Genomic DNA, 24,275 nt, shown 5'->3' with positions numbered 1-24,275 from the left:
TTTAAAAAACAACGACGGCAAAAATTATTGTAGCGGGTTTTTTTTCGTTCTTCCAGAGATCCGCACGTGACCACTTGACTGTTGCCAGTCACATGATACAGCGTGACGTCATCGCTGTCAGCTGAGCAAAGAAGCTAGTTCGGTGAGTGATTCAAGCTTGTCTTTTATTGAAGTATTGTTTTCAATCCTTTGTTATATGCTGGTTAGCCTTTGAGGCAAGTGACTGAACGCTTGCTATGCTAGCCTGGCACGAGAATGTTGCGGGTTAGCAGCACCCTGTGCCTGTTTTGCTAGCCGATTCTAGCTATCACCTCTGTTCGCAGTGTATAGCTGTATTGTGTATGTTTTATAAATGTATAAAATATTTTTTTCCGGTTTATGTAATAGCTAAAGGCCCAGCTACGTAGTCATGCATTGACACTCGGATGCTAGCTCTCTGCTGTCACAGAACGTGTACATAAGTCGGAACACTTCGTCGTCTTTTCTAACCACGCTAACGTAGTAGTAAGGTCATAGTGAATATGTTAATGAAAACATTTATAGGCCGTAATTAAGTAAACATTAAGTAAGGCTTTTCAATTTTGAATGTGCTCATGGGGCCGGCGATGGCTATTTCTGTGCAGATTATTATTATTTTTTTAAATACATGTCCTCCTGTTAGCCATTGAAAACACCACGTTGGCTGTTTTTGTGCTAGGCAAAAGCAATTAAAGTATTGCGTTGGCACCATCTTGTGTCATAATGGAAAATAACTATTGAGAAGTGAGTTGAGGAGCTTCATTTCGACAGAAGTGGAGGTTTTTCGCCATCTTGGTGCCAAGGAGCTATGTTGAAGTGAGGTGTGGTGCTTTATTTAGACAAAAGTAGTTATTTGTTGCCATCTGTTGGCGCCTATAGGCTATGTATAAGCTTTTTTGGGTGGATCTCAATTAGACTTTACACAGATTTTATCGGCCTGATTGGTATCGGCCGATAATTAGCATTTTATGTTGATCGGCTTAATGTCATAATTCGCCGATCCGATCAATGACTTTATTGATCAGCTCTGCAAAATACATTTACTCCGCGTCACCATCTTGCACAGTATATTTGAATCCAAACGCTAGTTTATTTTTAGCCTTGTCGCGTGTCTTTTGACATAGTACTGTAAATATCTGACGGCCAATAAAGTTATTTAAAAAAAGATGTCAGAGGTGTGGGACAGGCAACACGTCTGAGACAGACAACACGTAATGCCCGGAACAGACTACAAGACAAATTTTCTCTTTCACGATTGGACTATGTTAGACTACTGCAATAAAATCTCGTATTCCGATACCACCGCATCCCGTTTTTTTACGATCATTGGGCTTTATCTTGTCAAATGCGACCGGATACACTCGTTACCGTGACAACGACAACAAGAGTGGATCGCGCCGACTGTATTATAAGGACAAAATGGGGAAAAACGTGTGTTGGTGGTCACCAGTGCTCAAGACAGGAGAGGACAATCGTTTAAGGCTTGCTTGAGGTATTTTCAGGTACTTTTAATACGATACGGCTCGCAAAAAGGCAACAAAACGTTATGTAGCGTAGCAAGCTAGTGCTAGCACTAACGGTTGTACGTAAACACGCTGCTGTTCTGTCGAATCATGCTCTCAAGTTTCGGTGTGGGTGAAGTAATTTAATTGCACTATCTGACTAGAGCAGTGATTTCCAACCTTTATGGAGCCAAAGAACATATTTTAGAATTGAAAAATTTCACGGCACACCAACAAACAAAAGTGTCACAAAAAGTGGATACATTAATTACTGTATGTACTTCTTGCCATCTAATAGAAGACCATTCATTTGTTCTGTCTGTCACTATGCCTCACTGGCATAAATAGGGAAATAAAGATACATTATTTATTGTAAATATAATTTTTTGAGCAATTCAGTACACAAGTATATACAGTAAATTAACAGGTGATTTAAATAGACAATGCTCCATGTTGTGATCGGATCGGTGATTGGTTATCGTTTTTTATTTAAACTCGCTAGTCTCAATTACTCACGGATCCTCGCTGTTTGCGGAAGGACTCGCTCCCTATCCCCCACCAATAGCAGGGAACACTGTATACAGTCAAACCACCCTTGTATTCATTGTGGAAACTACTGGAACAGTGCTCAACTTCTTAAGATGCTGTAGAGAAAGGTCCGGATCGCTATTGGCAGTCGTGGAAGTTCACAGCTGACTAAAGATGAAGCGTGGTTTGCGATATATGTGCAACCCCAATTCCAATAAAGTGGGAACATTGTGTTAAACATAAATAAAGCTCCTTTTATACCCAATCATGGTACCCACCTGTTCCCAATTAGCCTGTTCCCTTGTGGGATGTTCCAAACAGGTGTTTGATGAGGATTCCTCAACTTTCTTAGTCTTTTTTTCCACCTGTCCCAGCTTTTTTGGAACGTGTTGCAGCCATAAAATTCTCAGATAATGATTATTTGCTAAGAACAATAAAGCTTATCAATTTGAACATTCAATATCTTGTCTTTGTAGTGTATTCAATAAAATCTAGGGTGAACTTGATTTGAAAATCATTGTATTCTGTTTTTATTTATGTTTATCACAACGTCCCAACTTCATTGGAATTGGGGTTGTACTGTATGTTGCGATGACTAGCATGACTAAGAGGTTGATGACATGTAGGTTTGGTTAATTGTGATTTCAAAATCAATCAAAATAATCCTGGTTATTATTTTTTCTATTATTGCCCAGCCGTCGGCTTTAGTTCCCCTTTTAAAAAAAAATAATTGCTGTAAGTATAACTGAATCACAAATGGCTAATAAGAAAGTAGTAATTGGTGTGTGTTCCCTCCCATAAAAGCAGTTTCGCTGAAGTCGCTGTCTTATCAATAGCCACGCAAGAAAAACCTAAAATAATTTTCAGTTGTATTTTTAGAAAGCCGCGGCTAGGCAGGAAAAGGTGCGGTTTTTTTCGTTCGACTTTTTTGACATAGTACGAGAGCAACCAACCGGAGACAAATTCTTTGTGTGTTTTAACATACTCGGCAAAAAACAGATGATTGTAATTTTGAAAATAGTTAAGTTCTACATAAAAATGTGTGCGTAGCTAAGGTCACGATTCCAGAATTTGCGGAGGTCTACTGCAACAGTAAAAGAGCAAAAGGCCTTCATGTTTTCTGCTTTGGTGTTCCCATCCAGGTGGTGTCTCCCTCACATTCTGTCTCGACAAAAAGGTGCATCCAGCAACCGCTCAGGATGGATATCCGCGGGGCCGTGGACGCCGCCGTCCCCACCAACATCATCGCTGCCAAGGCGGCGGAGGTTCGCGGCAATCCAGTCAACTGGCAGTCGTACCTGCAGTAAGTAACACACATCATCCCCTTGTCGAATGGTAGAAGACACAGTTAAATGGTGAGAAACTGAGTCACAGACTTGAGGGGAATTTCCTCTTTGTTATTATTGGAGTTTCTATGGTGAATGGCCTTTTTTGGGTGGCCTAGACATGCCTGATAATGTAACAATTTTTTGCAAGTATGTGTCAAAATGGATTTTAAGGGTCCCCAACACAAACTGCCCTGAAGTCACGCAGTGGCACCTCATTTAAAATAAATAAATAAATAAGCTTCCAACATCAGTTTATGGAATTGACACGACATTGAGTAGACATGTCTAGCATAAGAGGACGCAAGAACAAGTCTCAAGGACCATGACTAATATTGACCAAGAAGTTGGCCATTTTGGTTTGAGGCAGCCATTTCGTGCGAATTCCAGGGTACTTTATTTGACAAACTCCTTCCAGGAAACTTGCCCAAATGAGCCCCGCAGAAGCAGGCATCCTTGACGGATGGGCAATTCTAAATAGCCAAGCTCGTTTACCTACATTGTCTAATGTGGCCGGAGAATGGCATCAACGTTTTTGAGGATTCGCCATGCAAAAATGGGGTTCAGGGGCCGGCCCTCTTGTCTGTTTATTTTTTAGTTTCTTCTTCATATTTTTTGCTGAAAAGTTTGTAAAAGTGTGATTTACCGCTCTCCCCACGAGTTAGAGCAACTGCACGCTCATCCAGACGGCCTTTTGAGGCTGGATGTCATTAGTGTGCGGGTGTACCCTAGTGACTTGGGTTTAGCATTTGGTATTTCCATGTGAAGTGTCATCATCGTGTGACCCAACCTCGCAATTAGCAGTAGCGTGTAAGTTAGTGACATGGAGCTTTTAGCTAGGCTTTTATACTTCCAAGTACATTTTGATGCTTTATGCCGTTCAATCTCCAAAGTCAAATGGAATTATGCCTCAAAAATTCAAACAAAATCCGTGTAACTATAAACATAGAACAGGAAATGGAACTTATTGCAAGATCGACTTGGTACAATACGAGTCCTACAATTAATTGAATATGAATTACATACACACGTTTATTTGCCAAGCAGATGGTAAGTTAAATGCACTTATTAAACACAACATAACATATATATTAATTCTAGCAATTCCTCAGGTATATAATTATTTTTTTAATTTAACCTTTTCTTCTCCAGGTAAGGCCATTCAGAACAGATTCTCATTTGCATTGCCGACCTGGTTGCAGAAAACAGAGTTGCACAAGGCAAAATAAAAACAAATGGAAATAAAAGACATGCACAACAAATTCTAAAATGTGACGTGCATAAATTGTACATGAAAAAAAACCATACAACAGACACAAAAGACAAACACACAAAAATAATAATAACAATTCAATCATAAATAACCAGACAAAATCTTCCCTTCTCATTAAAAACGCCATAGCTCCCTTCATCCAACGCTTAACTATTCGTAGGTGGGAAAAAATATATATTAGTAGATCCTTTGACCAGTATGAGGTCACTGCATCATAGGTGACAATATGAAGGTTTTATAATGCCAACAGTTTGAGCCTGGAACAAAATGAATTTAGGTTGCGATTTACTTTGTTCTCGGTCTACCCGCTGGCTGCACATTTTATTTCATCGACCTCCCATGTTTGACAACTTATCCTTTTTTTTTTTTTTTAGGAGTCAGATGATCTCAGGAGAAGACTGTGAGTTCATCAAGAAGTTTGAGGTGGCCAACTCTGAAGAGAAGCAGCTCATTCTGACCAAAGAAGGACATCAGGTATTTGTTCAACAAAAGATACACATGTGCTGTGATGTTAGGAGTTCTCATAATAATCTCTTTTTATATACAGTGTGCAAAGACCTTTCTGAACCTGATGGCACACATCTCCAAGGAGCAAACCGTCCAGTACATCCTGACACTCATCGATGATACACTGCAGGTATTGCGTACTGCTTGGGACGAACGTATTTGGACAATCTACGGTGCATCCGGAAAGTATTGGAAATGCTTCACTTTTTCCACATTATGTTGTGTTACAGTCATATTCCAAAATGGGGGGGGTGGAAATATTTTCCTTCAAATTCACGCAACAATTTTGTTTTACGTTGTTATTGTGGGGTGTTATACGTAGAATTTTGAGGGATTTAACAAAAATAAATACATTTTGGCATCAGGTTGTAACATAACAAAATGTAGGAAAAGTGCCTTGAATACTTTCCAAATGCACTGTTTATAGTAAGAAATTTTTTTAAATTTCAAATAAATTACATAATTTATTTGGACCCTTCTACGTCAGTGTGAAAATAAAAAAATATGATTTGAATATTATATAATTAGCAACGTGACAAGTTGCCACCATATTTGTGGAATTTTCTCCCCCCCCAAAAAATCATGGATTGAGCACTTAAACGATCTAAAATCATCCATAAGAAATAAATTGGCTGTGTTTTACTGTTCTTCTCAAGAATAATGTTATATTTGCCCTATTTAAGTCGACTTTTTCGGGCAAGTGACGCTGTTTTACAAGTCACGGTAATTTTGACGTGCCGACTTGGAGAAACCCTCGGAATTTTGGCCCGTACGAGCTTGTCGGTGGATATTTTTAAGTGAAACGTGTAAGCCAATCGGAGAAGGAGTTCCCTGAGTAGTAGATGAACCGAAATAATCAAGTTACACTGTTTTACTTTAATTTGAAGGCTTTATTTTATTTAATTGTATTTTATTTTGGGGGGGCAAAATCCCACAAAAATGTTTTTCCCCACATGAAAAACCCAATTTTTCCTGAAGCCATCATCAGGTTTCAAAATTCTTGCTGTGTTGTACTCGGGTTGAAGTTGCCATTCAAACCAGAGTCAGCATTTTGTCATTTTTGGGAAATCTTATGTTGCTAATACTGTACAATTGTATGTCAGTATTTATTTATTTATTTTGTTTAACCTTCAATTGGTGACAACAAAGTATTGTGTTCTAAAAAATAATAGCTGTACTTTTATGATAATCCTCGATCTCTTGATTTAAATGGAGGTCTTTTTATACTTTGAATTAAGGATCCTTCCAATAAAGCATATTTAGCAACGGTATTACCCCATCAGTCATAAACATGAGAAGAAGAAAGCATCCGGCATGATGGAGTGCTTTTACTCTGACTCCTTCAAATTCAGCGAGCTCTCCACGTCTGACCATTTTGAACTGGCGTGGTCAGAAATGAATCAGGCATAAATAGTTATTTTCCGCTTCAGGAATGCAAATGATTACGTTTATGTAGTTTGACATCTTAATTAAGAAATAATATTTTGAGTTGTTTGTGAAAGGGTAAATTTGAAAATTCTTGAATAGTGATATAGTATTATAAATGTAATTTGCAGTATCTAGGTTCATAGTTTTTCGTATTAACCATTACATGAACAGAAAAATATGATTTTGCTAATGACCGATGCTGTTAATATCGGGCACCTTTCATTGGGTTCTGGTCTAATAATTTTTTAAGTGCTGAATGAAAACAGAGAAACTCTGTCGAAAAGTGCAGCCATTCCTATAATGTAAATCGGCATGTATCTCAACATTTTTAGTTTAACTCCATTTGAGGTGGTGCCATTGTCCAAATACTTCTCAAACTAACTATGCAAAAGCTTCAATTCCTGTGCTATAGAATAGATCTGCAAATACTTGTGTATGCATAGATGGTCAGATTGGATGACAGCAAAGTATAATATTCAATGTGATGCAGGAGAATCATCAGAGGGTGAGCATCTTCTTTGAATATGCAAAGAAGACAAAAAACACAGCGTGGTCCTATTTTCTCCCTATGCTGAATCGCCAAGACCTCTTCACTGTCCACATGGTGAGTTCGTCATTTGTCTTTGATAATAACAGCCTGCAAGGTCAGCCTTCATCCTAAACGTCTTGAACGGCCATTTGCAGCAAATTAACCTTTGTCCACGGCCAGAATAAAAGCAGTGAGGCACCCTCATCATCCAGCCATTAATAATTCCTCACAAAAAACAGGGCCTCTTGTCAAAAACAGGCAATTAATGTGATGTTACCCTGGCAACCTTTAGAAATGGGGAAGGACCGCCCAGCGATATCGAAGCCCGCGCTAAAATAAGACACCCGCCGCCATTAGAAGCGCCATCCCTCACCCACCTTAATAATGTAGGCCGGATGTGCCCTAGTTTGATTTAATGTCTCTCTCCAATTTTATTTCATGTGTATTTCAAGTGACCCATATCCGATATGGCTGTGTTTGGACTGAGGTAACATATGAAACAACCCGCATTCGCTGACGGCTAAATTGCACATGAGTAACTACGTAAGTGTCAATAATAACGTGGAAGCAAACAGTAATAAATAAATCATACAGCATATTAAAGGTTACATAGCCTTTAATTGGCAAAGGCAGAATGGGGGTAACCGTCCTCTCTTACTTGGCTTATTTACTGAGGGGCACACGTCTAATGTAGCATAATTAGACCATATTTAATTGTCTATGCGTTCACTGTAGTTTAGAATTTACAGCCGATGCTTTTTAATGTTTATTTTTGTTGTACATCAATCTGTATTTAGATTAGGTCAGCCTTGCATTGATGTAGGGCTGCAACGACTAATCGAATAACTCCAATAATTCCATTCCAAAAAAAGGTCAAAGCAAAACGCAGGGATAATTGGGGAAACTGCAGTTACATGCACCACTTGGTGTAGAAATTTTGTTGGAGCAATGGGAGCGAGCCAGAACGAACGAGCCTGACAGAATGTCCCAAAGTTTTGAATCATTTAAAGGAGGTAAAGGGTATTAATGGTCCATATTTCATTAACAAGTTAAATGTTGTTATTTTTGTGCCCAAGAAAATGAAACTGGGAGTCATTTTCAATAATGTCAATCCATTTTGGAGCAATTGGTAAATAACTAATTGCCGTTGGAACGCCAAAATCCACACACAGTCCATGTCTTGGTGTGACGTCAATGGCAGGAGTGGAGACCAAATTCACTGCCGAGCCGGTGTGGAAAAAGGAAGGCACGCTATATATAGCGTGCCAGTATTTAGTCATATTTCATATATTGTCGCTGTTTGATGGAATCCCCTCACTTCCAAAATGACAACTTTTCAGGAAATAAAAAAAATAATAATAATAAAATGACAGCTTGCTTGAGTTTCCAAACACTGCTTTCGTTCAAGTTGGGATTGTACCTTATATTGCTGTCATATTTTGTTGCACTCTCATATTAACAACAGCTACCTCACACGAACAACAGCTAGCACCCCAAAATTATGGTCAATCGCTAATTTAATAGGCTGAAAAATTGCTAATTTATTAGAGTGTCATGATTAAAATGATATGAACACAACAGTGAGTGACACAAATCCTTGCAAGCCTCATGAAGCCAAGCAATCATACTGTATACTGTTGCTTTGCACTCTGACATGAAAACAACCACTATAGCATCTCAAAATTATGTTCAGTCACTAATATGCTGAAAAATTGCTAATTTATTAGGGTGTCACTGATTAAAACGGTAAACACGGCGGCGCCCGCGAGACTCCTCGTCACTCGCTCACGGCAAGCAATCATGTACCACTTTATCTGAACACAACAACTATTTAAAATTGTTCAGTAACTAATTTAATATGCTAAAAAAATGCTGTGACCATACTTTCACTTGTAACCTATACAATACATTCCCCACCAAGAGTCAACATGTACCGAACCCATGACCACAAAACCGAGATACGAACCGAACAGTGGATTTTGTTAACCCCTAAAATAGACTAAGAAGAAAGAAAATAAACAATGTGCTACATATGGTAACTCCTCCGCAAGCGGTCAAAGGTAGACACAGCAGTGGGTACACTTTCAGTCGCTTTATTGAACAAACTTGGTAGGAAAACAAACACGTGTCAAGGATATTTATACACAAGCTGCCGATGGCCACAACTCACGGCGAGTCACTCAACATGCATTTAAGAGACAGACAACTCCACACTCTCATTCGCTGACACCCACGTCACTCACCGGGTCAGGCTCTGCCTTTTTAAAGCATTCACTCAAAGTCACAGATAGTACAGTGGATAGCAAAGATGAAGACTCCCAAGTGGACATAAATAATAGCTGCTCTCCACACGCACGTTATTGGGTTTAATAATGCAAAATCAAATTGTATTTAATTACTCAGTCGATGGGACAGACTGTAAAATATTCTATTCTACTGTGTTCAAACAAAATCTGAATTGTGTCACTTGAACCATGCCCAGTCTGTCCAACCGTAGATTGACTCGGGCAAATTTTTCCTTTGAAGAAATGCCGTTATCTACTTTCATCCTCCGTCTCGACACGCAGGCGGCGAGGATCATCGCCAAGTTGGCCGCATGGGGCCGCGACCTGATGGAGGGAAGTGACCTGAACTACTACTTCAACTGGATCAAAAGCCAGCTGAGCTCGCAGGTACTAGCATCAGCTTGTTTTTTTTATGTCGTGTGATGAATAACGCAAATTGTAATCTTTGCAAAAGCAGACTATTTGATGCGGCTCTTGTATTTGATATAATTATATTGTGCAAGTGGTCATAATGTTAGCTACCTATTACTGTTCATTTTTTAAACCTAATTAAGTATGTTTATAGGCCAATAGCATCGCTTTTAATGGGATAAATAAAAACCTTCATTGATATGCATTCTATACTCAATGGAATCTATAGTCCGACACCTAGGGCTACACAATTTGATCGGCATCCGCACAAGTTTTGCGCCGCTCTTTAATCTGTCCCTCCAAGCATGTACATGATTAAGAGTCTTTGAATATTTATTGCATTCATTTAGCAGTTTTTCCTAAAATTGTTCATTTGAAATATAAAATATAATATTTGGAAAAAAAATAGTGATTATTTTATTCAAATAAATTATTTTAGATACACAATAAATTAAAAAAAAAAACTTTTTTTCTGGTATACTTTATCTACGAATAACCTGGCCCACCTGTCCATTTTAAAACTCAAATCGCCGGCATCAAGCCAAAACCTATGTCCGAATTTGGTCAATGTCATATTTTTTCAGAAATTGATACTATTGGTCAGTTTTCCAGTAATTTTTTTTACAAATAATTGACCAATCTAAAGCATTGAAAATTGCTAGCTCTCTTTGACGATGGAATGTTAATGGCTCGACAATGTCGTTTTTTTATTGGTTTCCTGAAAAGTGATGGTTCTGCCGATGAAAGGATTCCGCCCGACGCCAGCCCTTATGCGCAAAGGTTTCCCCACCCCTGATTTAAGTTTCTAGGTACAGTTTGAATGACAGTTTATTTGTGTTTCCATCACTCCCAATGGGAAATTTGTCAACAAAATGGAAGTCAACTAGCTTCCTGGAACAAAATGTGTTCGGCCCTGTCTTTTCCACAATGTACCCTGACTGTCAAATGCTCAAATGTACTTTAAAGTCGCATTTACTCTTGACAGTTCCTGAAGTCATTCTCTGTCTTCACCTAATTGCTGTCTGCTGGTTGTGCTCACAGTCAGAGCTTGTGTTGTTATGTTACGTGTATTTTTCCATTCATCTCTTGCATTCAGACCAAGCAGGATTTGATTTTACATTCCGTGTTGATTTCCTTCTTGAGTTGTTTGGAATTTGTTGACCACTTCGGCTCTCAGCAGCCCTCTCGGCTCCAAGGCATCGATTGTTTCTTTTGTTTATTTTGTTTATCTCTCATTAGAACCTACACGGTACAGGTCCAGAAGCCGTCTCCGGAGCTGGAACTATTTCCCCCAGTGAAGTGAGTATGAGCGAGGTGCATCAAAAATCAGCCTTCCACACGCCTCTGGACTTTCACTTCTTTTCCATCCCGTCGTCTCGCTCTCCCCATGAATGATTTCAGATTGCGGACGGGTGGACTCTCGGCACACGGCACCCGGCAGGGGATCCTCCGTGTCGACGGCATGATGTTTGCTGCCGCTGGTTGCTTTTAATAGTGCATGCTGTAGAAGTCACGTAATGCTGAAGGCGCATGTCAAACGGCTTTCTCCAGGTTGAATTGGAATAGCACTTAGCGCAACAGCAGCAGCATCCCTCAGTTGATTTACTGCCGCTCACTCTCCCCCTCCCCCTTCCCCGGTAGCGCCTAATTATTCTACAAAACATACTTAGGATTTGTCTATTAACTTATCTTTTCCAGCCAGGTAACCTTCACTCCTCCATTCATCTGTCGTCATCTTCTGGCCGGACTCCTTTTGCTTCTATTCACCTTCTAATCTCCCCATTAACAGGATCTTTCTCCTCCTCCTCCTCTAATCTCTATTGACATGGTTCTTGCTCAGGTGTGATGGGGACTATTTGCCCCCGCTTCCTCTCCCCTGTGTGTGTTTGCGCTATCGTAATCAAGCATGTGCTGAGGATGTACACTGAAAGACTGCATGTGGCGTACCTTGGACGCCGCCGGTGGTGGTGGTAATGCAAGTTTTGTACAGTGGAGCCTCCGAAGTCCAACACTGTCCGTTCCTTGACCCTCGTCAATCTTCTAAGCTACATTTCCCCATTAGACCAATTACACTACTCACAAAACGTTATCTCGATAATTTTTTTCAATTACCCAATGAGTCTGATACAAAATTATGAGTGAAAAATATGATGTGCCCTGCCATTGGCTAGCGACCATTCCAGGTTGCCCCCCTCCTCTCAGCTGTAGTCAGCTGGGATTGGCTCCAGATCACCCGTGACGCTAATGAGGACAAGCACTGTAGAAAACGGATCTCTGCGTGCTTTAAGGCATTGAACTTGTGGAGGTTCCATGTTTTTTTTCCCCCCTTCTGTACACTGTCTTCTGCTTGCCGAGTGCTCAGTGTCTCTCAACCTGTATTGATTTTCTAACAAAAAGCTTTTCCTCTATTCACCCAGAGCAATGTAGAGCGTGGGTAAATGTATGCAGTTTGTTTTTGTTCTTTTCAGAGCTCTCAGTATGTGCAGTGTGTGGCCGGCTGCCTTCAGCTTATGCTGAGGGTCAATGAGTACAGGTTCGCCTGGGTGGAGGCCGACGGGGTTAACTGGTGAGTGATGCCGCCAGATTTTGACAGTACGATAACCTTGAGCAAAATAATGCGGCATCGCAATTAAAGCTCTAAAATGAATTATTTTGAAATTTTGGGGTAAATAACTTTTGCTTGTGTCGAACACAATCTATATTATTTTTAAACAAAATATAGAATATTTGGTGCATTACTAAACGTGTACCATGTTAAATTAAAATAAATGTAATAATGTATACTGGCGGTGGCCTGCTCTTTCCTTGACAACTCCAAAAAAGAAATAAAAGCAAATAAAATAAAATAAAAAAATAGTGCAGCCCATACTGGTGATGGAAAGTTTTGGTGTTATATGAATGACAATCGATTAACCGGTCTATGCCTAACTAAAAGTAATGTATCTTTGTTCATCTATCTATCACAGCGACATGTAGTGACAGGCAGAACTATTAAATGCTCTTCCACCAGATGATAGAAGATACAATTATCCTGTTGCCATCCACACAGCAGAGTAATTAATAGCTTTGTGTTCAGCTAAACAGGCCAAGATTTCACGTACTAAGTCGACTTGTGAGTAATCATTATATCAGTATGTATACGTTTTGTGGCTTTATTTTGGGTGGTGTGCCATAACACTTTTATTATATAAAATATGTGCCTTTGCTCAATCAATGTTGATAAGCATTGCTTTCGGTGTTTCTACATCTTCATTGGAGTCAACCTGTGCTATTTTCACTTGATCGGACATAATTTGGAAGGGCACACGCCTGTCTAGTTCCCACAGTGGACAGTGCATGTGCGAGTACAAACCAAACATGAAGTCAAAACAATTATCTGTAGACCTTCAGTCATAAAATATGCCGGACGTTGTTGCTGTGGCTTGATCCCAGTTCATTTTCGTCATGGAGACTGTTGGCAGTCCTGCTGTTTCATTTGCATTCGCATCTGAGTCCCTGCGGTCTGCGTGCACATCCTATTCCCGGGCAATCATTAGGTGTAATGGCTCGGCAGAATGGAGGCGCACCTCTGCGGAACCTCGGCCATTAGTAAAGCCGCACGCCACAGAGAGGCAGCTCATCAACTTTTGTTTTCGCTGCTAATCCCTTTAACCCCGCTCTCTAGCATCACGGCGGTGCTGAGCAACAAGTGCGGCTTCCAGCTCCAGTACCAGATGATCTTCTGCGTGTGGCTCCTGGCCTTCAGCCCGCAGCTCTGCGAGCAGCTGCGACGTTACAATGTGGTGCCGGCCTTGTCCGACATCCTTCAGGAATCCGTCAAGGAGAAGGTCACCCGGATCATTCTGGCTGCCTTCCGGGTACGTGCAGAAATCCCTCACTTTTCACCTCTAAAAACGCTTCACAAGTGCACTGAAATATTCCTAAAGTCTTGCACAGCACTTTTAACTTGTAATTGGGTTGCATGCTTTATCGCCCCTAGGGTGGCAGACTGAAATTACTCTATTAAACAACAGAGGAAGGCGATAAAAGGAACTTAAGTCCATAAAAGATACATAAATACGATTTATATGGCCACGCTGCTCGGTCAGCTGTCTGCTGTCGTTACTCCATACCAGCCATGAATATTTCAGAGAGCAAAAATCCCCCAAAGTTTTCTCAAGGCAAAATATATGAGTATCAAATAATTCGATTCCCCCCGAACGCAGGTGACCACAACAAGCAGTAAATCAATAGTATAACCAGTTACTTCCAAAATGTAATATTGTCTATAACTAGTTTGAAAGTAATTATGAAAGTCTCTAAACTATATTCTTTTGAGTTACTTGTCACTAAGAAACTGCCCAATTCTAAAGTAGATTATTTATCTTTAACACATTGATGGCCTTGAACATGAATAACCCATTGCACACAATAATCTCAGCAGGCATAGGTTCCTTTTAACTTTAAGAGCCTTTTTCACAAAATCACACGGTAATTTCACTACAGTATTTACTCAAGTAGTGACAATGACCTTTTCTCATCAGAAAAACGAAACTGTAATGACTTATTACAGTTTAGAGATTATACATGGACATTGAAGAGTTGAGTGCATTTGAACTTTGTTGCGAGCCAAAATAGCAGCACAGCACCTAACAAGACACGTAAACTGCATCAAATATTTACCACACTACCAATACGTTTTGGGATGCAACTCTTAATTACCGAACTGCATCAAACTAGCCGCCGCCCCTGTAATTGACGCCTCACCCCACTGAGTCGCTGGTTGCATCATCTGCTTAAGATAAAAAACAAATAATAATAATTCAACCTTGGTTTCATTGGACCTTAATGTGTTTGTGAGATTTTGCTGTGGTCCACTAGTGAAACACATGGAGAGGGGGAGAACATGCAAACCCCGCACAGGATTCAAACCCAGAATATGTGAAGCAGATGTACTACCCACTTAATACCATGCTGCCCAATTGTAATGCCTTACCTCAACGCTGAGGCTGCTCTCATATAACAGCTCTCTCCCCTCAGCTCTTTGACAATATTGCCTCACTCCAACAATAATGATTGTGGTTCTCACCTGAGTGTACGTCAACAACAAGTTGCTCGGCTCCAAATCAGTATAGATTTGTATTTATTTATTTTTTTGCTCTCATTAATGCTTGTCCACTGCATTACGAGTCTGCTTAAAAATCAGTAGGCTGCAAGCTGATTGCTTGCCAAATCAAATCACGGGGGAAATAGAAACCCTTGCATTTTGAGATTTAGAAAGGGAACAGCCTTGCTTACTTGCGAGCTTTGTCCAGGCGACCCTGAAGCGCGGCACAAAAGGCGCAATGAATACCGCTTGATTATGTGACAGAGTTGGTGTTGGCCTGGATTTTCAACTGTACACCGATCGCAGTATGTGAAATGAATTCCCATTAGGCAAATCATGCACAAGACACTGAGAGACGTTCGCATTATGACTGACGTACCGCGGCTCATTAAAAGCGAAGGCGGGCGCCAAATGGAGACCAAGCAGATGTTCATCTCAGTGTGTTGTGAATAGAAGGATGGCTCATTGTCTTTCTCTCCCTTACAAAGATATTTTTTTACAGACCGCAGGGCTCTCTGAGTTCTTTCCATCCAAATACTCGTTTGCATGCATTTCTCTTTCTCCCAAATGTCCTCATTAGCAGAGGAATCGACTGAGACCGCCAGGTCCTTCAACGCGTACACGCAGAATCTGTCCTGCCGTCTTTGCTGCTGCGGCCAACGCCTTAATTCAAATGCTGTAATGTATCATGTTGGCTCAGTAGAAAGGATCCAATTAGACCACCTTCAGTCCCTGTGCTTCAGTCAATTTGCATGCCGGGAAGTCACTACCAGTGAAGCAACAAGTACAACAATATTTAAATGACCGTGTTTCTGGGAGTGTTTACAGTTGCATCAATAAATAAGAATATAGAAATTCATATATTTCAGTAGTTGAGTTTAAAAAGTGAAATTTGTATTACATAGATTCACTACGCAGAGTGAAATATTTTAGGATTTAAAACAAAAAATTGATTATAGCTTACAGCTAACAAATACCCCAAATTCACCATATTAAGAAATAAGAAACACAATGCTTTTTCATTGAGTAATTAGTTGGGCTAGGACTTGCCCTCTAAATCCCTTTTTACTGTTCGTGTTGACAGTAACGAGTGGCTTCCAAATCAGAATCGTTACTCCTTGTACTATTCCAAAATAATAGGGCCAACATATAAAAAAATCCAATTTGAGAACATTTCCATTTTCTGTCTTAAAACATTAAAAAAAAAGAAAAGAAAATTCATTAACCTTGGAATAATAACAAGGAATTACTCTACAGTACAAACACTAAGATTTCTGAATGTCTTTGAACGCATCCCTTCTCCTCTTTGCGGGGGCACGTAAGGGCGGGCGAGCTGAGAGAGTTTGTTGACGGTGTACGCCTCAGAGTAACCGTGTTTCGTTACTTTCTCAATAAACGTGCGATAAATAGACTAACGTCTCGTCTTGTATCATTGGAAGACGTTACAATGCTTTGTCAAGCCCCGCGGTGCCGCCCAAACAAGGGACCTGCCAGCTGGCAGTTAGAAGTGGCCGAAGAAGATGGTAGAAAAGATTCAACTTCTCGACATGTTGAAGGAAGGGAGAAGGTTTGTGTCTGTCTGCAGCCATTACGGCATAAATGAATCTCCGGTCCGGTACATGAAGGATGAAAATAATATCAGGGTGACAGCTGTAATGCTCTTCCCAGTGGCTGTACATCTGATCATTCCCGCCTGCAGAATCTCCTGGAGAAGTCATCGGAGAGGGAGACGCGCCAGGAGTACGCGCTGGCCATGATCCAGTGCAAGGTGCTGAAGCAGCTGGAGAACCTGGAGCAGCAGAAGTACGACGACGAGGACATCACCGAGGACATCAAGTTCCTGCTGGAGAGGCTGGGGGAGAGCGTGCAGGATCTCAGGTGCCCATTGTGTGTGTGAGCAAGAGGTGGGGGACTAAAGTTGGCCATTTTAGAGCTAAAACCTACGATTTAGTATTCGTGACACTCAACTTGACTTGAACCACAAGTCTTTCTGCCATGTTTCACTTGGAAACCATTTGCTTCTGTGTGGGCCTGTGGCGTGGAGACTGTCCGCGGCCATTCGAATACCTGGCTCCGTTTGTCATGTGACACAAATTTGACAAACCTAAATTGGTAGCAATAATAAATACCTGGAGATAAAAGTACCAAGTACCGAGCGGAATGCAGTGGAGTAAACCTTTCGATCTAACAAAAAATACTCAAATAAAAGTAAAACGAATACAATTAGACGCAAAAAGTTATTTCAGTGAAAGTAACTACATAAATGTAGTTTACTGCTTTTTACTCCCCACCTCTGGCAAATACCTGATGGGACTCAGCAATATTGTATGACTTATGACTATGGCTGAACATTTAGTGGGGACCTGCTAGATTTTTGCCACAGTACCTTGAGACTTGCTTGAAACTTGAAGGTTAAGACTTGCACATATGTGACTTAGTCCTACCAACTTGAAAGGTCACACTGCTGACATTTAACGTATCCGACAGCTCATTCGACGAGTACAGCTCCGAACTCAAATCAGGCCGCCTGGAATGGAGCCCGGTGCACAAGTCTGAGAAGTTCTGGCGGGAGAACGCCGTCCGCCTCAACGAGAAAAATTATGAGCTGCTCAAGTACGAACGACTAAGTGCATTCTCTGATCTATTTTGTGCTTTTTTTTTTTTTTTTTTTCTGGGGCTCTTTGAAACATAAGTAGCATGTTTCCTCAAAAAGCTGCTCTAATGTCCAATTAGTCGTCTAGTGCTTCATCCAGCCATCCGTTTTTCGATAGTGCTTGTCCTCAGTAGGGTTGCGGGTGAGCTGGGGCTCATCTGTTTGTGTCGGCATCGACTACTTTGGCCCCATTTGCAAAAACGTTGATTCCGCCCGTTTTTGCATATCCAAACCTTTAGTAAATCGAAATATTTTTTTGAACCATAGTAGAGCGCAAACCTCTGCCAAAGCCGGACAAAAGTGGGAGGATATAATCGACTTATTTGTGTATGTTAGAAATCTGTTAGTTAGTTGGTAAGCTACTTCCTACTTAATGTAGTGGAAATTCCCATCCCCCAGTTTTATCCAGATTCTGACCAAATTTTCATCGAGTCCTTGGCCCTTGCAGTCCCTCGACCATGTTTTGTGGCGCTTAGTTTTGTAATTTTATGATTTTAATACAGCCCTCTGGTGTAAAGTAGTGCAGATTGGATCGGTGCATTTTGACAGGGTGTCACATTTGTCTGCAGCAGAAAATGAAACTCATTCCTGCTTTCCAGACAAATCAAACACATGGTGCTAATCTCGCAGCACCATCTTTACTCCTTTTCATTTTATGTCTGCATTCCATTGGAAGACTCTCAAAGTAATCAAATGCACATTTATATTGTTCTCGTCACAGGTTTTCTTTGCCTATTAAGTCCAAATCTTTTGCTTCTCCAGAAGGGGCACTTCTCGTTGCAGTGTTTAGCCGTTAGCTTAGCTTTCTACCTCTGGCCTCCTCATAGGCAAAAAAAATTATAATCTCAAAGGTATCTCAGGTGTGTGTGATTAACAGCGTGTGTGTGTGTGAGACATGCTTTGAATGTTCTCCTACTTTAGGATCTTAACCAGGCTCCTGGAAGTGTCTGACGATCCTCAAGTCATAGCGGTGGCGGCCCACGACGTCGGCGAGTACGTGCGGCACTACCCGCGCGGCAAACGGTAAGACGATGACATTTGTTTCCCTTCCGTCCCTGCATCATCATTTTTATATTCTTTTTTTTTTTTTTTTTTTTTTTTTTTTCAGGGTGATTGAGCAGCTGGGCGGGAAGCAGCTGGTGATGAATCACATGCACCACGAGGACCAGCTCGTGCGCTACAATGCCCTGCTGGCCGTGCAGAAGCTCATGGTCCACAACTGGTATGAACACACATACATCCATTTAGAGCGTACTCATGACAGGCAATCATTGCCGTACTTGGCCACTTGACACCAAAGGTCTGGCAAATCTGCCTAGTGTGAGTGCGATGTCATGGCTACTCAAATTCTGTACACTTTGGCCTCTTCTGTGTCACACTTTGACTGTAATTCAGTCATTCCTCGCTAATTAATAATAATAATCACTAACTTTCAAAATAGAAAAATATGCAATGCCTCGAAATACCTCAGTGAAAGCAAAAAAGCGTTCCCACTTGTGCATTATGTACACGATATACTTATAATTACATTATGTGCCAGCTCCTCTTGCCACTCATGATAGCTGCCAACTTGCAAAATAGAAACAATACTGAGGATGAAAATGCCCATCCGAAGTAATTAAAAATCAAAAACATATGGCAATTTGATGCGTAGTCATGCAAGACGCACAATGCATTGAAGCACGCTGCTGTTGCTTTGGCTCTGAAAGTTTTTCAAGCGGCTCACTGATGGAACACTTGAGCTCACATCTTTTTTTTATTTCCACACAAAGAACAATTCGTTTTTTCGTCAAGGGCAGGTTGTTCGCTGGCCACGAACAAACCGACTAATAGTGAGAAAAATGGAGAGCGATGACCTATGTAGGTGACCTATGTATTTTTCTCTGTGAACTTTTTAAAAAGACTCATATGGTGAGCTTCTGCTGTCATGACAACACAGAGTGGAATGTTTTTGTCACACTATTCTTGTTTAACCTTTATTGATTTATTTTTAACAGAAATGTTTTTGTCATTTTGTCATCTGTTTGGTGTTTTTTATTTTTTGTACTTTTCAATGTTTTAGACGGGTAAGTAAAAATACTGAGATAATGTTGTTTCACAAGTGTGCATATGCGCTTGTCAGGAAAAACCTACTCGAACAGCTGAGCTATTTCGGGGTGATCAGTGGCGCTTCGAACGGTGGCAGTTGTGTGTTGAGTGACTCCCATTTCACGTTTCAATGTGAAATTGTAAATTCTGAGCTTAACTACATTTGCTGTTCGAAGAGGGTGTGTACACTTGTGCAACCACAGTATCTGAGTGGTTCATTTTTACTTCCCCGCTCTAAAAGATTTTGTTTTATTTTGAATTGAGTCGTACAGGTTGTAGGTCACATTAATGGTAGAAAATGTATTGAAATGATATGATTCCCCCCCCGCCCCCCAAACATGGCATTTAAACAGGGGTGTGTAGACTTTTTATATCCACAGTATACTCTCATTCCCACATCTTTGGCGGCAGTGTCAGAGGTGGGATGAAGGCGGATAAATGCCAGCTCTTCCGGAGAAGACATTCCCTCATCCTCCTCCTTTTTTTTTTTTTTTTTGAGCGCCTCAAGAGAAATTTGATATTTCTCGTCGCAGCGGGGCGATCGTCGTCGAGCCGCACGGCACGTGCAAATGTTACTGGTCAGGAAGTGGAAACCAAGGGGAGTGACCTTTCAAAATATTTTTATTAAATTTCAATACTTGATGACAGCAGACGTGGCTACGCTGGCGGTATCAAGTAGATTCAAATATGAAATGTCAGAAGGATCGGATGTTCCACCGTTGAAAAAAAACGCAACCTATGACATCCAAAATGTTTCCCATAGGAAATATTGGAAATATAAATAATCTGGCCAAACTCACCAGCAATGTTCTAAATTGGTGATTCTCAACGTGTGACACGAGTACCTCCTGTGGTACACAGGCTCCCTCTAGTGGTACGTGAAAGAATGACTAAATAAAATGTTTAAATTGTGCATAACGTTACAGTGGCGTCAAACTTTTTTTTAAATCCGGTTACAGTACATTTATTTATTATAAGTACAGTTGTATTTAACTAAAGTACAATACATTTGCATTTAATCATATAGAAATGTGTTTAGGTACAATTTCTATTTAACTTATGTGCAATACTTTTTAATGGAATAATTTTTTATTTCTTTAAACAACTCTTAATGTTCAAACTGTGTATAATGTTACAGTGGCTAACCAAGATTCAATATCTTTTTTAGGAATAACACCACTGCCTCATTTATTATGAACACATGGGCCTACTATGTTACTCTATTACTGTATGTGTTTAACTATAATGACGCATAATAACACGGACAGTTCTTGTTTTTAAGATCCCGTGATTAAAAAGTCAGACAGCAAAATGGCTAGCGTAAAACATGAGCTGAAGTCACACGAGATTTGCCGAGGTTAGCGATTCAAACCCCCGACGTGAAGAGGTGTTTTCTCTGCAAATATTTTGGTTGAATTCTGAAATGCACAAGATAGTGCCGCTATTAACATATTATAGCGCTCAAATTTTTTAATTGTTTATTCCCACCAAATTCAAGCGTCAACATAACTGTAAAGATAGATCATTCATAGATAATGGCGCTAATCTTAGCATAGCCAAAGTTAGCTTGAAGCATTTCTCGTACGCAAGTAAAGCTAAACTAACAACGTTCTTCCTTACAAATCTCGAGTGCGACTTTAGGTGTTTTCTGGCCGATCTTGGTCGAAATCCGAAATGAACGACCTTGTGTCGAAATGTAAAATGTAGTGTTGTTATGAATATTTCATAATGCTCAACTTTTTATCTTGTTTATTCTGACCAAATTCTAGTGCAAGTAAACAACTGTAAAGATAGATCATTAATAGCTTATGTTGCTTGTCTTAGCATAGACAAAGTTAGCTGTTAGCGTTAGTTCCTGGAGCACATGCAAAGCTCAAGCCAACCAAGTTTGTTGGGCGTAGTTTTCCTGAAAATGTTGGTCAAATTCGGAAATGTTCGACTTCAGAGGTTCCACAGTACATTTAAAAATATATTGTTTTGAAGTTATGTCAAAATACTGTGGTTTAGCATTTAGCATCAATTAGCATTTCTGACATTTTGCTTAATTTAAAGAGCACAAACTTTTTCTAACCGGTTTGGCGGAGCTGTGAGTTAAATGTCGAGCCGAAGTTAACTTGTTAGTTAGTGTGCTAAGCTAACCCCTTTCTCGCTGACACATGAGGCAAATGAAATGAAGTTGTTGCTTTAATTCTGATTGCTAATTAGCATGATCGCTTTGTTTCTCAGGGAGTACCTGGGCAGACAGCTGCAGTCCAGCGACCAGCAACAAGCTCCAGCTGTGGCGGCTCGAAGCTGAACTGGCCACGTGTGTGTGTGAATGTGTTATCCGTGCTTGTGTGTGTGTGTGTTCTCTATTTAATGACTCATAAGATGAAGCAAGTGATCATTCCTAATTAGTCTCTCGTGTTGTGAAGTGCGATGTCTCTGATTAAATGTACAAAGTTATTTAAATCTTGCCTGTATAAGAATGTATGTGATATCCCCTACATAAAGATGATTAAGTACGCCACTTCTGTGTGCCTTGGTGTTTCCGTTTTCCGCATTTGATCTGTTGCCACGGCGACAGGAGGTGCCATCTCTTAAAATGAAAGGAATTTCCAGCCAGATTACATTCGATTGCCTTTCAAGTAGAGAGGGCTGCATGATGAAGGTTGTTAAATTCTCACGTCACACTATAAGTATAATGCAAAGCCTGAGCAATTGTACATGCTTGAATTTGGAAATCCAAAACGCATGATTGCAGGCTCTGGGTAAAGCTATGCGACTAGCCATAAAGTCATTGAATTCAGTCCAAAAAAAAAATCTATGCTAGCCTATGCAAGTTTTGGATTAAGCTATACAGTTGTTAAAATCAAAAAATCAACACGAACCCGGATAAATGCCGGCTTTAGTGAAAGCTGCGTGATCATCTGCGTAGTCATTGGAATTGGTCAAAAATCAACACTTGCCCAGACAAAATTCAAGTATTGGATAAATAATGTCAGAAATCAAAACTAACATGGAAGAATGTGGTATCGGGTTAAAGCTATGTGGCCGTCTGTATCGTCACGTGAGTGTGTAAAAAAATAAAAATAAAAAAAAAACTAATCCAGACGTCTTCAGATCAGCAAGCATCACGGTTAGTTTCAGGGTGTGTTTTGTTTTTTCTTTGTCACCTTATGACAAAATTTATGGACTCTTATGGTTTTTAATTATTAAAAACAACCCGTTTGCACTTGTATGACAGTTAGGAATGTTACAAAGTATGAATAAATGACTAAGGCTTTATTCACAATGGTGATAGTTTGTCCCAGTTTGACAGTATTTCTAATTTCATTATTTCCTCTGGGAAACACTTTAATTACATGCATGAACCAAAAAAAACAAACATCTAGTCACACCACAATCGCAAGAATGCCGACAAGATGGATGCCGAGGCTTAGAGGAAAAACGAGGAGATTAATTATACGCACAGTGATGGAGGACTATTTCATCTTGTGCAGGCTTCACTGAGTTTCAATTGTAAATGTCACTTCAAATGCAAAAAGTTGTTTCTCAAGTCGTAATGAGAAAAAAAACATGTTTGGGAAAGGTTAGCGCTCGAGTGGAATGACAAAAACAAGGATACGGAAGGGTTTGTGGGAAAAGGATCTAATAATCAAATACAGTGATCATGTATTTTGAAGGTCACCTATAAAAAGTTGAAAAATCTCACATATTGCATTTTGGAGGAGAAAAGCTTCACTTTTTTTTAGTTTTACTGTCAATAATAGAAAGTTACATACAACCAGCAGCTAGTGACATTAGCTTAGCTGGCACAACAGTAGCATTTTGGTAAACGCGGTAACAGCAGCATTCCGTCACGCATAATACAAGTACAATGGTTACCTTGGCGGTGACAAAATTGTGCCTGTTGATTCGTTTTCTCTGTGTTACTTTTGATTTTCGGTAGATTCAAATGTTGATGGCTGCATAGCTTTAGCCAGATCCCGCATGTATCTGGGTTGTTTTCTATTTTTTCACAGATTCAACTGACTCTGTGGACAGTCTCATAGCTTTAGCCAGAGCCCGCTTAGATTTTGATTTTTGACAGACTCAATTGACTATGCTGCTAGCCACATAGCTTAATCCAGATCCTGCATAATAAATCTGGTTTGTCTTTGATTTTTCACAGATTCAACTGATTGTGTCGATGGCCGCGTAGCTTATTCGTCATTATAAATTGTAATGTACCTGTAAAATTAAGTAGAAACTTAACGGCCTCCTCCCTAATGGAGTGCACTTAAGTAAATTAACACACTATTTGAGTTGACTTGGAGTGCAAGACCGCTGCTTTTGTGTTACTGATGTCATCCATGTCGCGTACGCACGCGGATCATTGTGGCGGTCATCTGAGCAGCCTTCAGCATTACACAAACGGAATGAATCCTTGTTGCGGCGTTCATCCTTCATGCATTGATGTGTGAAAGGTGCGCCCACACACACACACACACACACACATTGAGAGTATGTCAATATTGTAGAGCGCATTATAGATCCTGGCTGCCACTTTGCTCTTCAAGTGCTATTTACAATGGTGAACTCTGGTCCCTCAAACAGATGGTGTGCCACCCCCTCCTGCCCCCCCTGTGCACTTTTATTCTAATGGTACCTGCATTCGGTG

At 40.3% G+C, this 24,275-nt stretch overlaps 1 protein-coding gene across 2 annotated transcripts; it reads left to right on the top strand.

The window, feature by feature from the left end:
• The first annotated feature begins 56 nt into the window (after positions 1-56).
• atp6v1h (ATPase H+ transporting V1 subunit H) lies at positions 57-22,142 on the top strand. 2 transcript variants are annotated; one of them, XM_061796729.1, is made up of 14 exons: positions 57-142; positions 3,191-3,351; positions 5,021-5,120; positions 5,194-5,283; positions 7,072-7,185; positions 9,678-9,782; positions 11,046-11,105; positions 12,275-12,372; positions 13,471-13,663; positions 16,592-16,770; positions 17,380-17,505; positions 18,467-18,568; positions 18,654-18,767; positions 21,860-22,142. In XM_061796729.1, the coding sequence occupies exons 2-14, from the start codon at positions 3,248-3,250 to the stop codon at positions 21,927-21,929; spliced, it is 1,455 nt and encodes a 484-aa protein (XP_061652713.1). In that variant the 5' UTR covers positions 57-142; positions 3,191-3,247; the 3' UTR covers positions 21,930-22,142. The 2 variants fall into 2 exon arrangements, with proteins under 2 accessions (XP_061652713.1, XP_061652714.1); XM_061796730.1 differs by lacking the exon at positions 11,046-11,105.
• The last annotated feature ends 2,133 nt before the right edge of the window (positions 22,143-24,275 follow it).

Source organism: Phyllopteryx taeniolatus, chromosome 14 (assembly GCF_024500385.1).
Source record: "Phyllopteryx taeniolatus isolate TA_2022b chromosome 14, UOR_Ptae_1.2, whole genome shotgun sequence".
Taxonomy (NCBI): Eukaryota; Metazoa; Chordata; class Actinopteri; order Syngnathiformes; family Syngnathidae; genus Phyllopteryx; species Phyllopteryx taeniolatus.
Note: the sequence above shows the minus strand (reverse complement) of the source record. Positions and strands in the feature narration are given on the sequence as shown.

What these genes read in the sequence shown, in the direction of transcription:
- atp6v1h (XM_061796729.1), top strand. Translation starts at nt 3,248, where the DNA reads ATGGATATCCGCGGGGCCGTGGACGCCGCCGTCCCCACCAACATCATC. An exon ending in CACTACCCGCGCGGCAAACG is followed by an intron (nt 18,569 to 18,653) that starts GTAAGACGATGA and finishes TTTTTTTTTCAG; the next exon opens with GGTGATTGAGCAGCTGGGCG. An exon ending in AAGCTCATGGTCCACAACTG is followed by an intron (nt 18,768 to 21,859) that starts GTATGAACACAC and finishes TTTGTTTCTCAG; the next exon opens with GGAGTACCTGGGCAGACAGC.